This window comes from Sturnira hondurensis, unplaced genomic scaffold (assembly GCF_014824575.4).
Source record: "Sturnira hondurensis isolate 20B ecotype Veracruz unplaced genomic scaffold, ASM1482457v3 Scaffold0022201, whole genome shotgun sequence".
Classification (NCBI taxonomy): Eukaryota; Metazoa; Chordata; class Mammalia; order Chiroptera; family Phyllostomidae; genus Sturnira; species Sturnira hondurensis.
Window position 1 is genome coordinate 4120546 of NW_028094832.1, and position 16979 is coordinate 4137524.

Below are 16979 nucleotides of genomic sequence, written 5' to 3' on the forward strand. Positions count from 1 at the left end.
GAAGGTGTTAAAACTGGTCCCAAGGAAAATTCACAAAGCCATATGTTTATACAAAGAAAAGCTGAAATAAATGTATAATAGATGGAAAATCAGGCCTATTCAAGGGGCAATAATCGATTACATTCCAAGCTACTTCATGCTTTTTTCAATAAGTCTCATTTGCATTCTTATCTGTTGTTCCTGGCTCAAAGACAGTGGAAGGCAGAAAACCCAGACAGATGAGCTGGCAGGGTTCCCACTGATCTTTTCTGCTTGTCTTAAAGCCTTCCACAACTTTTCCTAATCCAGCTAATAGTCACCCGGCAAAAGAAGGTGTCAGTGAAGATGGAGAGAAAAGGACAATGTTAAATGGCACTGGATCAACAAGCCTTGGTGTTCAAGACTTTGGCTGGGGAGGGGACCACGAAGTTTGAATGTCCGAAGAAGAAATTTAAAGCAAATACCTAAATGGCAGAAGATGTCAGAGTCTCTCGGATTTCTCACCACATGGGGTCCTACTTCTCTAGAGGGACCCACACCACAGGAAAGCAGCAGACTTGATTAATAGTTCTATTTTAAAGTCCACTGTGATATACCAGAGCCATGGATAAAATAGGAATAACATATGATGAACGCATACCCTTCAACAGGGTTTTGTCCCCTGGGGCTAGCCTCTCCATTAGCCAGTGAGGCCAGGCTCAGATACAACCTCACACCGTCTCAGCAGCACTTAAGCTGTGTGAGGAGTCTATGGAAATCTCCCAGTCTATCCTTTCCTGATCCCAGTGCAGAAGAAGTCTGACTTACGGACTTGAGAGCCAGGATAACACAACGAGCCAGAGACAGAAACAGAGAGATGTGGGTACAGATGATATTGATATAGATGTAGATAATACAGATATAGATGATATAGATGTGGGTGAGATATAGATTAGACATAGATAATATAGTCACAGATATAGATAAGATATATAGATATAGATGTATAGATAGATGTATGTATAGATAAAATTTAGTGTTACTACCACGAGTCCTCCACATCTTTATACCCAAATAGTCATAATTTCTATGATAAATGTGTTCCAGATACATCCAAATTCCCTTTTTTACTCTGATTTCTTACTAGAAATAATCTATAAGGAAACACTTCCAGGGTCAGCTCTACTTTTGATACTGTTTCTCCAAATAAAACAGGATTTTAGCTTCTGTGTCAGTTTACATAACTGTAACTTTTACTATATTGACAATAATTACAAGCCTCCTAGGGCAAAAAATTTACGTGGGACTGAAACCCCTGATTTAATATTACAAAATAACATACAGATGATAAAGTTTTAAATATCAACTTCATAAAATAATCTGTTCTGGAAATCCAAATCACCCAGATGTTACCTGTGCCTCTACAGCAAAAATTAAAATTTACCAATAATAAAAAAAAAACCTACGTGTGCTCTGGAATAATCCTACACAGAAAACCACCAATTATGCAGACACTTCTACACTCTTGACCTTCTCGTCAAAGTCAGACATTTTCACATTCCTCACATTCTCAGAGGCAGAATTAAATATCCCTCAACAAAAACTGGCAAAACCTAAAAATACACTGCAATCAAATAATCGACTGTAAATGCTGGGGTGTGGAGCAATTTTTAAACTACACCACTACTCAAAGCAATCCTAAAACATTCTCATTTTGCTCCAAAGACATGCCCATGTTTACTTTCCTGACCTTTGCAACCTTCTGAAGCAGGAATTTTTGAAAAATAACTCAATTAAAATACCTTTCATGGTGTTTTAAAATACCATCATGGTATGTCTCTGAGACACATTTCTTTTTCGTCTATAAGCCATTAACCTGAAAGGTTTCCTCCCATCCCAGATTTAAAAGACAAAATTCCAGTCCCCCCTGGATCACATGAGGGAAGCCATTCAACAACCAGTAGTAACTCTTCTCGGGCAAGTCTGAAAGGAGCATTGCCAAGTCCTCTCCTCAGCTTACTCTGCTCCTGAGAAAAATATCCGTCAAAACCTTAATTATAATCCAAGGGGTAAGAGACACTGGGAAAGGACAGGTCTTTGGGGACAGAAATAAGGAAGTTTACCAGGGAGCAATATGGCAAATAAACATCGTCAGCCACAGTCATGAGCACTGAAGTCCCTCACCTTTTCCACACGGGACAGAATGGCTGCCTGAATGATAATGATTTGATTTTAACCAGGCCAAATAAAGCAATCATTTTAGCTAAGTCAATACAAAATTTCCCCAGAGTCACTTTCCTTTCCTAAATGTACCCGGGATTCACTGAGTCCAAAGTGGCAAACTGTTGGCTTGATATCCAACGACTACCTGGTACAAATAAAGAGCTGTTTATACCCTAACTATGGACACCAGAATTTCCATTTAAGCCTATTTTAAAAGAGAATAAAGAAAAAATAAAAGTATCTGTACATTTTTATTAGATCAGATTTCATGGGGAAAATTCACTGTACTTCCAACCAAACTCCGTAAGTTGGAATGAAGCATTTGAATCGTCAGAAAGTTTTTGAAAGTCTTGGTTACCTTTGAAAAGCGAGCATTTATCCATTTGGTAAAGGTTTTCTTCTGCACATCATTGTGTTCATCTGTGGGAAGAAAAGGAGAGAGAAGGGAAAAGTGTGAGATACTACACGTTTATAAGGGCGCTAAACCAGATCATCACTATCCCAGGGAGTTCTAAAGAGTCGTATCAGCGAACTTCACGAGGCACAACCATGCCCAGCTGGTGAAGACTGTGACGGCTGCCGACTCCAGCACTTTCGGAGCCAGCCAATGCCTGCAGCAGAGGGGGCCTCAGGGAGCTGGCTGGCTCTCCACCCTCAGCATTGGTATGGTGCCACCAGCCATTAAATCTACACTGATAGAATCAGGATCTTGCTTTCAAACTATTACAGGCAATACAGATGGGCATTTTGTTTTAAGTAAAATTTCAGCATGATAAAAATGTGAACCTGTTACAAACAAAAATGAAAGATACCCTATAAAAACTGAAAAATTCATGATTTCCCTCCTTTTCATATGAGTCCTATATCTTGCAGAACAAAAACTAGTATAAGGTTTAGTATAAGTACAGCATAAAGTTTATTGTCAATTCCACACCCTGTTTTCCTGTAGTAAAAATGACATGGCAAGGTTTTAATGGTCCAGTTCCATAAAAAATGATCCAGATATTTTACAAGTAGAGAAATCAACCAGTTTTTAAATGACTATAAATTCATTTTTCAGGGCACTAAAAATGAAAATTGGTTTTAAAAAAACTACAGCAACCGAACTTCTTGAAGATGGGCAGAGTCATCTACTTGGCTATAAGGAAGCTGCGTGTTATAACAAAGAGATCAAAAGGCTTTCTCACCAAATAGACCACACCCAAATCTACTAGCCTGTGGCCTTGAGTAACTCATAAGGGTTCCCTGCCTCCAAGTTCTCATCTGTAAAATGCCAATAAACAGCACCCAGCTCATAAGGGCACTGTGAAGATCAGTGAATATAAGGGGAAAACACTTGGCAAAGAGCTGCCATTCAGTCCTTTCTTATTCTTGCTATTGTTGTTACTATACAATGTGTGTGAGCAAGTCAGATAAGCCTCCAGTTTACCCTTTCCGTTACTTCTAATCACATCCTCTTCAATTGCTCACCAATTCTCTAACACAACCAGCAAGAGTCATTGTTGCTTAAGTCCTACAAGCAGCCTGTTAACAGTCTGTAAGGAGTTCTGAAAGCTGCCTAAGGAGCACTTGGAACAGTGCAGAAAATTATGATTCTGGGTACACAACACTGCTTGTTCCACGACTGTCCACACCACCAGGCTGCCCCCTGCATGGTAACAGCAAAATAACCAGAGGAGGTGCCAGGGTGCTCTGCCCACTACACATCAGTCAGACGGGGCCGCCTCTCACCAGACCTCCTCACTCACCCCTGGCAGCGTAATTAGCTCACCCACGACACTTCCCAAGTCTGTGGTATCTTTGGTCCTTACTCTCTTCTGGAAGGAGAGCTTGTAATTTAAAAGGTCATTCCTGGAACAAACACAGCAGCAGCTACAGAAAAGAGTGCACTTCCACAGATCCATAAAGGTAATTGGAGACTGACTCCGAAACACAGAGGGGACAACTGGATTAAAACAAAACTGCTCTCTAAGAAACTGCTTGATGTTAAATGTGCCAAGAGGAGCCTTCCTTCCAGAAAGGACCCTGCAGTCAGCATCAGTCCCGATTTCAGGCTTTCTGCCATCTGATCAAGGCTCAACTAAGCCACTTATTGGCTGAGAGGATTTTCTTACACACTCTCAATGTCCTAGCCTTGAACACCACACCCACAAGGGACAGGGCTCAGACTAGACACAATACACAGCAGTCAGACATACTAACCTGCAGAGGGCGCTCTGCCAGCTCTGCCAACATGGACGCCATATTAAAATACCACCTGAATATCTGGGAAATCCAATTCTTTGCCCTACTATCTTAAAAAGACTTATCTTTGTAAATATCGCCATATCTATTCCATAATGCTCTGAAGAAATATATATGTCATAAGTATTAAATTGTGTTCACTTCATACCATTCATGCAACTTAAGCATGTTTGACCATAAAAATTGGGGAAACTTTAAGGGAGAAATGTTAGTACATTTCATTTTTTTCTTAACCACTTTCCTAGGTAGTTAGCCTTATTTTCAAAAACATTAAATTATCTAATATACAATTATCTAATTGTATATATAGGGTCCTCAATAGGTATAGAATGGAATGAAGTACCTGTCACCTTATCAAGAGATAAATAAGACCTTTCCATTTTATCACATATAGAATAAAATCAAGTTTTAAAAAGACTCCCACCATACAGAGATGTTTATAAAAACTAATAAGCTAATGTTTCTATAACAGTATTTGATCTTCGGGTCAAATCAAAATCTGAATACGAGTGTAAGTAACTGATATAAAATAAAGTATTGGCTTGTAAAAGATAAATAATCAAACCCAAATATTTTGAAACTACTCCAAAATTCATAAAAACTCTTTTGTATTCATTTCCTTGGCATGATTCAAGAAGAAAAGAGTTCATATTTCAATAAGACTTGAGTTTCCATGCCCCTTTTTTCAGACACAGACACACACACACACACGCCTCTCATTTTCTGCCAGACAGGAACTCAGTAAAAGTACAGGAATTGGCCTGCGGCTTTCCAAGTATGAGATTAAAAAGGTAACAAATTTGGAATAGTTACTAGTATAGAACTGCCCACCACACCACAGTCATGACCTTGTCCCAGGCCCCTGTGTCAGGCAGGTGGAAACGTGCTGGCAAAGGTGTAGCAGGACATCTCAACATCTAAGTCACGCTACTCTGGTCATCACTTTGTCCTCCTAGCAATTTACACAGAACTTCAAGTCTCAAATGCATTTAACTCTCCATTATCAAGCCAATTAGTTAACTTACATAATTTACAGCCTAAATATATTCCTTCAGGTTTCCAAACAAGTGTTTTGTTTAGAGTTAGACTTTAGAAAAACATTTAGTTTCTGAAAGCCTTTCTCAACCTAGTAAATCTTACCCATTAACGACCTTTCTCCATTAGGGGACAAACACGAGACTGAATTAGGAGCAGAAAAATGTGTTAAATCCCTTAAGGCTGATTTTCCAAATTCTTCCTCTAAATATTTTGCTCTTCTTAAAATGCTTTTGACATGCTCACACAGATCCGGGGGCCTGGGCTGCTGCCTAGCCAGGAATTTTATTTCTGTGATGGGTAAGAGAAATGAAGCAAGAAACATCAACAAAACCGCCTGATAAATCTTCAAAGAGAGGAGTTTGGATTTTATTTCATCTCACCAGTTCAAGTGCATTTCAGAAATTCCTTTAGCAGAACTCCGCAACAAATATCTCAATTTAAACTTCAAACTGGAAATGGGGTGGAGCAGTTAGTTGTATCCCCGATGGAAATGCCCACGTCTCTGGAACACCTACCCCCCATTAAAACTCGAGGAGTACAGAGACCAATGAGCCCCAGAACACTTCTCAAAGCACCTGAGGGCTGTCCAATCGGCTGGCAATAACCTGAGGTGCTTAACATGCAACAATTCAGAAAAGAAGTCCTTAGAATTTAGTCCCAAAAAGAAATGTCCTGTGGGGCAATCTCAAACTTGGATTGACTTAATGGAAGCCTCTGTCACACAACTTAACACGACCTAGAAAGCCCCTTTCTCATTAGCAAAAGGTGATGATCTGGGGACAAAGGAAAGCATTTCAGACCGTACTCCCACTTCTTCCACTTCTTTCTCTGGGTGTGGTGTGTGAGTCAACCCCAAATAAACCCACTGCTAAGGCCTAGACGTGTCTTTCTCCTCTCCTGCTTTGACACACATAATTTGTCTCTGAAAAAAAACAATTCATTTATTCAAACAATACGTATTACAATGTTATACGGAGACAAACATTACGCAATAATCTGTAAAACACGGTAAATGTGTAGACAAAGAAACAGAGACCAGAAGAGACTGTTCACAAGCAGAGCGCCTGAACTCCCACATTTGTTTCAAATCTGACATCCTCAGAGGATCTGGAGGAAACACTTAACATTCAAAACGTGCTTTTCAAAAATGGTCAAACTACCTAAGGGCATAAGAAATTGAGATGACATTTCAAATGATATTTTTGTAAGTTTATTGCACTTACAATTTGAAGGTAATAAGCTAAAAACTGCATTTAAAATACACTTTTGCTTCACTCCGTAAAAAGCAAAAAGTCAAACTGACGATCTCTTGGGGAGAAGTGGAGATGGATGGAGTGAGGAGGCAGGGGAAAACCACCCTGCTTCTCAAATGAAAAGCTGATACCCAAGGACAAAAGTTACATGAATTGCCCAGGTTACCCACACAGCAAGTAGTAGCAAGGTCGCAAACCGAACCAGGGCTGACCTATTCCTGAGCCTGCGTTCAATGCACATCCAAGCAAGAGAAGGTCAAATCAAGTTCCACGAGGAAAACAAAAAGGGCATTTACAGTCCTGTACCCTGAAGGAGAGCGGAAGCCTGGTATGCCAAGGAGGGAGCAAGGGCATCCCAGAGAGACTAGGACAATCACATAATGCTCTCTCCATTCCGGGTTCAGACTAAACACCTGCCCCCCCCCCAACAAAAAAGAGCCTAATTTTGCACCTGTGAGGAAACACAGAGGGCTGTAACATAAAATGATGTCAGGACAAGAATTCTAAACTAATCCAATCTTCAGAAAGTTTTCAATCCTGAAAAGAGCTGACAGCCCCCAAAAGGATCAGGAGTACGAAGTGAAGAATGCCTGCCCACAAGAATGTTCTCGTAAGAGAATACAGATTCCTTGAAAATCACCCTGTTTAAGCAAACCCTTGCTCTGCTAGCACGACCCATCCACGCTGATCCCGAGTTCACTGACTATGGAACCCCTGGGTTCCAGAAAGTCCGCAGCCCCACCTTGACTAGATTAGAGAATGTCTCTCATTCTCAGCATTGGAGGAAACATTCCAAATGAGAACCTACGTAAGCTGCCTGATTAGCACGGAATCACAGTGTATAAGGGCAGAAAGGCAAGTAAAGAGGCACGTGGTCAACCTGAGACCGGAAATGTCAGAAGGACCAGCAGCACACAGTTAGTGCCATAAGTCAAGTCAGGATCCGTGGCTTCTTATCTAATACTCCTCTAGCTCCCCAAGCTGCTTTTATTTTTAAACATCTTTATTCAGATATAATTCACATATCATACAAGTCAGCCATTTTTAATTTGCACTTCAATGGTTTTTAGCATATTACATTATAATTTTTTTAATTGTGGTAAAATATATATTACATAAAATTTGCCATTATAATCATATTAAAGCGTGAAATTCAGTGGCATTAATTACATTTACAGGGTCGTGCCACCATTGTCACTCTGTTCCCAAGACTTTTTCGTCCACCCAAACAGAAACTCTATCACCATTGAACAGTTACTCCCCATTTCCCCCTCCCTCAGCCCCGCTAACCTCTAATCTTTCCATTTCTATGCATTGACCTCATCTAGACACCTCATTTAAGTGGAATCATATGATATCTCTCTTCCTGTGTCTGGCTTATTTCAGTCAGCATAATATGTTCAAAGTTTGTACATACTGTAACATGTATCAGAATTCCATTTCTTTTTATGGCTGGATAAATAGTTCATTGTAAATAGATGCCACATGTATTTATCCATTCATCTGCCGGTGGACCCGTGGGTGTGTCTACCTTCTGGCTATGGTGAATAATGCCGCAATGCAAACTGGCACACAAGAATGTAACCGTTCGAGTCTCTGCTTTCAGTCCCTTTGCGTGCACTACACCTTGGATGGAACTGTTGGGTCACGTGGCAATTCTGTCCGATTTGCAGCGGGGGGGGGCTCCCACACTGTTTCCCACAGTTGCTGCACCACTCTACCCTCCCACCAGCGAGGCACCCGAGTTGCAATTTCTCCACATCCTCACTAACATTTCTTTTCCTTTTTTATTATTCTAGCCATCCTATTAGGTTAAAATAATATGTTGTGGTTTAAATTTCCACTTCCCTTATCCCTGATGCTGCTGACCATAAACTGAGTTTTGAAAATTCAAAAACAACCAAGCAAAACCCCCCAAACTCTGAGATATCCAGAAGACAAGTTCAACAGCACAATACCTCAAAGGAGCTGGAGTTCAGATACAGCGTTTTTGCAATTAATCTACACAATGTTGTGAAATGATTAACCTACTCCCCAGAGAACTGCTTTCAGAATTGTATATATCCATTAATCCCTGGCCATGTTCTAATTTTAAAGTTTACTTACTTCTTACCTATTTTCTTCTTGATGAGCTCCTCAATTTTTTAAACAATGCATAGGAATACAAGAGGAGATGTGTTCTGACTTTCACTTTCTAGAGCTGCTAAACTTGACCTGAAGAATAGCTACAAGATTTATAGGCACCTGGGATTGTATAAAACCTCTCTAAATATCTTTTGGAAAAACTCTTAACATCTTAATTATTAACCACAGTGTATGTGTTGCAAATGTAAAAGAACAAGGACTCGATTTCTTTCCCCCATAACTTGTAAACTTCACATACAAATACTTCACTCTGGACTTCTGTCCTGGAGCAAAAGAGTTTTATTAAAATCAGTTGAAATGTCACAGAACAATGAGAGGTTTTTTAGGAGGAACTGAATGAGTCATAAGGACAATGAGTCACTGTCATGAAAAGCCAATAGGAAACTTTTTTTTAGTAATTGACAAAAGTTAGACTTATTAAATAACACTTCTGTGAAATCTCATTCCTCACTTTATTCCTATTAAATAAAGATCTACAGTTTCACAAACTGTCTATAGAAATCTCAAAAACGAGTGACTGTCATAAACATGTATCTCTCGGTGTATGAAAACTCATGCAAATTACTTGTCATGGGGATGAGAAACAATTTTTTAATATAAATAAACATCGCAGTGATCTGACTCTTAGACTTTCTCATGACAAGTTCTACTTCTCAATATAAGAAAAAAACATGCTCTTTCCAGACTGCTAAACATTCACAGGGGTGTTTTGGGGGGAGTTTGCCTTATTTTTCCCCATATTATGAGGAGTCTAAGAGATTCTTTAGTCTTTTTATATTCCTCATAAATTCATATGATAAAACAACAAAACTATCCAAGAAATAGTAATTCTCAGAGTCTTGTAAAAAATACCAAAACTCAAAGAAAACTGGTTCACTGCCCAAATAGCTCGCTGTGCTCCCATGCCAGAGTGTATTATTGTCTACAGAGCTGATGCAGAAAACCTTCAACTGCATACTCTGTGGCTTTTATAATCCCTTTGGGTCATCACACTCAGATAAAAATAGAGAGAGACTGAACGTATACACTGAATGAATGAGCACTGTAGACACCAGGAATCACCTTCCGAAGCCGGCCACTCCAGTGAATTGAAGTGTGCCGATACAGTTTGGCCTCCCCCTGAGGACTACCTCAGTTTGGTTCTCTGTGGGTCAGGACCCATAGAAACACCTGGAGACAGAGGGAGACCCAGAGAACAATCCACATAGCCACGAGGGACCACAAGGGATGTCTTTCAGGTCAGCTAAGCCCCAAAAGCAATGTGACCCCAAGGAACTCAAGGATCAAAGAAAAAGTATTTCCAGCTCATCAAGATGAGACCCTCGCAAGAGTCTAGACAACCTCAAAGGGCAGAAGGAACATCCCGCAAACAGAGCTACCAGCCATCCTGACTGCGCCCCAGCATCTGCAGACTCCTTGGAGCCTGGGACTCTCTGCCTCTTCCTCTCCGCTTTGTGTTCAGTAGGCATTTCCTTCTTCCACCTGCCTCACTTTTTTGAACCTCCAGACCCCCCTCCCTCCTGCCTCCCTCAATAGTCATTTTCAACATCCTTCCCTGGACCTGTCATGACCTAGACCTGTCATGGTCTAGGTCACCATTTGGGATCCTCAGCCATAAAGCCCGCCTGGCTGCACCAATCCTTGTCACCCGACAGCAATGCAAGCACCATTGGAGTCTCTTTCTCTATTTCTTTTCTCAAATGCCTTTTGCATCTTTTTTTTCTTGTCTTGAAACTTCCCATATAATGTCTGGATAGACTTTAAGAGATTTCACCATAGAAAGGGTAATGTTATATTTACATTAAAGTCAGAAGCTTCAAACATATTCTGTTCCCAATCCTCTCAAAGAATTCCCATGTACATTTTTAAGTTGACAACTAATATTTATGGTAAATTTAAAAAGGTAAAACAGTATAATTTTCACTATGTTGAGAAGGAGCTGCAAACTCAGTTCTCCAATGAATTGGAAATGTCTTCTCCATTAACTAATCGGCAAAACTAGTCCTCACTGTCAAATGAATCAGCTAAATCAGACTTAATTTCTGACAAGGGAAATCTGATTTTAGTTTTTTATTTAAAAACCATATCCATGTGTATCTCCAGGGCAACAGCTCACTTCAGAATCCTCATTCTAGGATGGACTGACGGGCAGATGGACAAATGGATGAATACGTGCAGCCGGCACAAAGCCTTATCCTAGATGTAATAAGGCACAGACTATTTTAATAAGTCTTAAGGGGTGTCCTTTGTTTTGCATTCTTAAATTGTCCCCTCTTTTGGTGCCTCCCAGAACTGTAATGCAGTGAGGTTTGGGAGGGTCAGAGTAGGGGTGGCCCTTTCTTTCTTTTGTAAAGTGGAGGAGGAACCCTGAAAGGAAAGCTTGGAAAGGAGAAAGCAGGTACCTAAGATGCCTCCTCAGGTCCCTTAACCACTGGAAAAGCTGGCCATAGGGCAACATGCATATTCCAGCTTGCAAACCACCCTAGGGGCTCACAGCCATCCCTGCCCAGGAAAACCCTGCGGAGAAGGTGAGCTATCATTTAATAAAGAGGCTGAACTCCAGAGATGGCCACTACAAAGGCATCGGCCACCATTAACACCAGAGACCTTGCTAATTAACTTAGTGAGTGTGAGAAATGTGCTTTTACTGTGGCTTGAGAACTGGCATAATTAAAAGGTTAGAAACATTCTCCCGCTGGTGAATTTAGTGTTATTCAGTGAATGTGAATTGGCCAATATATTTTATAGACATGCCCCACCACTGATTACACAGAGTAAAGACCTAAGGAGACTGGGGGGCTGGGTTTCTTGAGGCCCTGTGTTTAGGCATTGGCTAAGAGGACTCTAGTTACCAATGCTGACTAAATCATTTAACTAAAACCCCTCTCTAAAACAGGATTGACCATAGAAATATAATATGAGACATATACATAACTGTCAAATTTCTAGTAGCTACATTAAAAAGGGGCATAACTAATTTTAATAATATTACTTAACCAATATATTCAAAATGTTAGCATTTCAACACATACTCAATATTGTGAAAACTATTGGTATTTTGCAGTCTCTTTTCTTATTAAGTCAATATGTTAAATAAAAATATTTTTAAATTATTTAACCATTGATGATAAATTTTGAAAATCTATCTTAAGAAAATAATGAGAAATACAAATATTTAGATATATTTAAGAGGATGTCTTCAAAGTACTCTTCACAATTGGAAAAAAAAAAACTGTAAGCAATCAAAATGTCCATCCATGAGGACTGTTTAAACATGTATTTTCATGCATAAATACAACCATTAGACAGATATTACAAGGAAGACATAGAAGGATTTTCTCAAGACATTAAGGAATAAGAATGCTGCTCATTACCGAGTATACAGTGTGTATCTATACCATGTGTACATATATGACTAGAGAAACAAGAGCAAAATATTAATACTGTTTACTTCCAAGAAGACCCAGAGAAGATTCTTATCTTCTATTTTCATTACCTATACATGCAATTGTTTATAATAAATACATAATCCTTCGGTATCATTTTTTTCCTTAAAGCATCCATTCTGCAAAAGGCGTATTTTTCTCCACCTTGACGTGTGCCTGCTTTGGAGGGGGTGGGAAGACTGAGAGGAGCTTTTGCATTTCGTCATCACTTGCAGGTGGGAAGGACCGGCGGGGGGGGGGGGGGGGGGGGGNGGGGGGGGGGGGGGCTGGGATACCACACAAGAAGGGCTCTGTCACGGAGCCAAACCCCACAGGAAGGGTGACAGTAGTTCAGCAGAAGCCATGTTCCCCAACCAGTTGTTGGGTCACACACTTCTAAACATGAAACGCTCCAGGTTAAATTGCTTTTACCTGTATCCGACTTTCCAACGAGTTTCCCACATTAGTCTGAAGAGATAATGAACCAGATGAAAAATAACGGGACTTAAGGGAGTCCGTCTCTTCCCACCTTCTGGTCTACTCACTAAGAAACACTGCTGATGGGGAAGGTGCATCATTTAAAATACACCTTTTGCAATAAATTCAATCAATCCTAAGTAAAATTATCCTGGTACTGATCAGTTATTAAGATAGAAAAACAACAATAGAAGATCAATGCAAAATCAAATGTTACTGACAGGCCACACCAAGCTACCTGGACTTTCTCAAGGGCCTAATATTTTACTCACTTTAAGAAAATAAACACAAAACCTGGAAGAAAAACAAGAAGTGTCTGTTCTTTGTTCTTATAATTTAATGAAATACCACCACTACAAATATAATTTTTAAAATATGAGAAATAGATTATTTTAGAAGCGCCTTTTAAATTTTTTCTCTATAGTTTTCCATCGTTGAGTGATGACAAGTTAAAAGAAAGATGTAAGATAATTTTAAAAAGAGAAAGAAAGTCATTTTAATAATTGAATTTTCAAAATTTCAAGTCCATTACAATGGAATCCTTTGCACCCAAGGTAAATATTTATAATAAGCATGAAAAACAAGCCAGGAAGGAACATTATGTTTCCCCTTGAAAACTCAGGGGTAAAGGTTTCTTCCCATGGACCTCACAGTTAAGAAACTGGCTCACGAAGCACAGCATTCTTTGCTTAAAAGTATGTAAACTGAAAGCCAGGAGGCCCGAGAGGGCAGAATAGGTGGAAGCAACAATAACTTCTTCCCAGGACCAAGCTGGAGGTATGACTAAATTAAACAAAAATCCACCATGAATAACCAACTGAACACCTCCTGTACCCAAGGGCAGACAGAGGAAACCACTTCACCACCATGAGACTGGTAGGGAGTGCAGAGGAGGCACAAGAGGGCTGGCTGGGCTCCTATGAGCAGCGGCTGAAGTCCCAGGATATTTCAGTGGCTGGGAGGTTCCCCCTGAGAAGTGTGGGGTGTAAACCCCACCTATAGCACCAGAACCTCAGATTGAAAGCTACACACAGACTAAAAGTAAAGGAATGGAAAAAGATATTTCATGCAAATGGAAAGGGGGAAAAAGCTAGGGTAGCAACACTTACAACTGACAAAACAGATTTTAACAGCAAGGCAATCGTAAGAGACAAAGAAGGACACTACAGAATGATAAAGGGAACATCCAACAAGAGGATATAACCCTAGTAAACATGTATGCACCCAATATAGGGGCATCTGAATATGTAAAGCAAACCCTGATGGACATTAAAGGAGAGATCAACAGAAATACAGTCATAGCCGGGGATTTTAACACCCCATTGACTTCAATGGATAGATCTTCCTGACAGAAAATGAATAAGGAGACAGTGGCCTTGAACGACACACAAGAGCAAATGGAGCATTTCACCCCACAGCAGCAGAATATATATACTTTTCAAGTACACATGGAACATTTTCTAGGATTGACCACATGATGGGACACAAAAAAGTCTCAAAAATTTTGAGAAGACTGAAATCATATCAAGCACCTTTTTTTACCACAATGCCATGAAACTAGAAATCAATCATAAGAGTAACACTGAAAAACAGGCAAAGACATGGAAGCTAAATAACCTGTCATTAAACAATGAATGGGTAAACAATAATATCAAAATCTCATTGGAAGAAATCAAAAGATATCTTGAACCAAATAAAGATGAAGCTACAACAACCTAAAATCTGTGGGGCACTGGGAAAGCAATCCTAAGAGGAAAATTCATAGCATCACAGGTCTCTCTTGAAAAAAACAAGAAAAAGCTAAAATAAACAATCTAACTTTACACTTAAAGGAACTTTTAAAAGAACAACAAATAAAGCCCAAAGTGAGTAGAGGAAAATAATAAAGATAAGAGATGAAATAGAATCTAAAAAATTGATACAAATGATCAATGAATCCAAGAGCTGGTTCTCTGGAAAGATAAACAAGACTGACAAACCTTTAACCAAACTCATCAAGGAAAAAAGAGAGAGGACCCAAATAAATAAAATCAGAAATGAGGAGCAATAACAACTGATACCAAAGAAATGCAAAGGATTGTAAGAAAATATTATGAATTATATGCTGACAAACTGGAGAACCTAGATGAAATGGATACATTCACAGAAATATACAGTCTCCAAAAACTAAATCAGGAAGAATAAGAGAATCTGAACAGACAGATAACACCCAATGAAACTGAAGCAGTCATCAAAAACTTGCAACAAACAAAAACCCTGGACCAGATGGCTTCACAGGTGAGTTTTACCAAACATTCCGAGAAGATTAACACTCCTCCTTCTCAAACTATTTCAAAAAATTCAAGAGGACAGAAGCCTCCCAAATTCATTTTATAAAACCAGTATTATCCTAATTTCAAAACCAGATAAAGACACTATAAAGAAAGAAAATTACAGGCCAATATCCCTGATGAGAAAACCTGTACTTGGAAAATTATAAGACAATGAAGTGAAGTAAGAAATTGAAGAAGATACAAATCAGTGGAAGCACATAGCATGTTCATGGATAGGAATAGCTATCCTATCCATGATACTATAATGTTCATACTACCCAAAGCAATCTATAGATTCAACACAATTTGTAACAAGATTTCAATGATGTATTTCACAGAAATAGAAAAATATTTTAAAAATTTATATGGAACCACAAAAGGCCCCACATAGCAACAGTGATCCTGAGAAAGAAGAATAAAGTGGAAGGAATCATGCTACCTAATATTAAACTAAACTATAAGGCCATGGTAATCAAAACAGCATGGTACTGGCATAAAAACAGACATAGATCAATGGAACAGAACAGGAAGCCCAGAAATAAACCCACTACTTTACAGTCAATCAATATTTGACAGACGGACCACATACAGTGGGCTAAAGATAGTCTTCTCAATAAATGGTGTCGGGAAAACTGAACAGATACGTGCAGAAAAATTAAACTAGACCACCTTCTTACACCACACACAAGAATATATTCAAAATAGATTAAAGACCTAAATGTTAGACCCGAATCCATAAAAATCACAGAGGAAAACACAGGCAGCAAAACTTCAGACACTGCTCATAGCCAATATTTTATCACATCTATCTCCCTAGGCAAGGAAAATAAAAGAAAAAACAATCAAATGGTACTACATCAAACTAAAAAAATTTTGAACAGCAAAGGAAAACACCAACAAAGTAAAAAGAGAGCCCACAGTGTGGGAGAACATATTCGCCGATACATCTGATAAGGGGTTAATATGCAAAATGTATAAAGAACTTAATAAATTCAAAACAAAAAAACCCAATAACCCAATTAAAAAGTGGACAAAGGACCTGATATATACTCCAAAATGTCCTCCAAAGAGGACATACAGATGGCCAACAAACATATGAAAAGATGCTCAATATCACCAATCACCAGAGAAATGCAAATTAAAACCACAATGAGGTATCACCTCCCACCTGTAAGAATGGCCATCATCAATAAATCAACAAACAAATCAAGTGCTGGCGAGGATGTGGAGAAAGGGGGACACTTTTGCACTGTTGGTGGGAACGTATATTGGTGCAGACACTGGGGAAAGCACTTTGGAGATAACTCAAAAAATTAAAAATGGATCTGCATTTTGATCCCATGATCCCACTTCTGGGAGTATACCCGAAGGAACCCAAAACACCGATTTGAAAGAACATAAGCACCCCTATGTTCACTGCAGTGTTACAATCACCAAGATATGGAAGCCGCCCAAGTGTCCATTAGTAGATGAGTGGATACAACAACCAGGGGGATTTAAACAGTGGAACACTACTCAGCCACAAAAAAAGAAGAAAATTTTATCCTTTGTGACAGTATGGATGGACCTAGAGAACGTTATGCTAAGTGAAATAAGCTAATCAGAGAAAAACAAATACCATATGAATTTCACTCACATGTGGAATCTAATGAACAAACTGAACTAACAAGCAAAATAGAGACGGACTTACAGAGAGCAGGCTGACAGCTAAGGGGTGGGAAGGTTAGGCAGGTGGAGGGATTGAGCAAAAAGGAGAAAAGACTCATGGACATGGACAATACAGTGGTGATTGCTGGGTGGGAGGTTTTAAGCAGATTAAATGGTAATGGGGAAAAACGCAATTAAATTAATTTAAAAAGAGAAAAGAAAATCACATGCAATAACATATAGAAGGAATTTCAATT

The 16979-nt window shown here is 39.3% G+C and overlaps 1 protein-coding gene across 7 annotated transcripts in view; it reads right to left on the minus strand.

Annotated features, from left to right (window-relative positions):
- The window catches only part of UTRN (utrophin), a 451811-nt gene that overhangs the window by 359872 nt on the left and 74960 nt on the right, over positions 1–16979 (minus strand). For all 7 annotated transcript variants that reach the window (XM_037034777.1, XM_037034776.1, XM_037034775.1 and 4 more), the window contains one exon: positions 2540–2601. In XM_037034777.1, coding sequence (XP_036890672.1) covers positions 2540–2601 — 62 coding nt within the window. The remainder of the gene's footprint in view (positions 1–2539; positions 2602–16979) is intronic.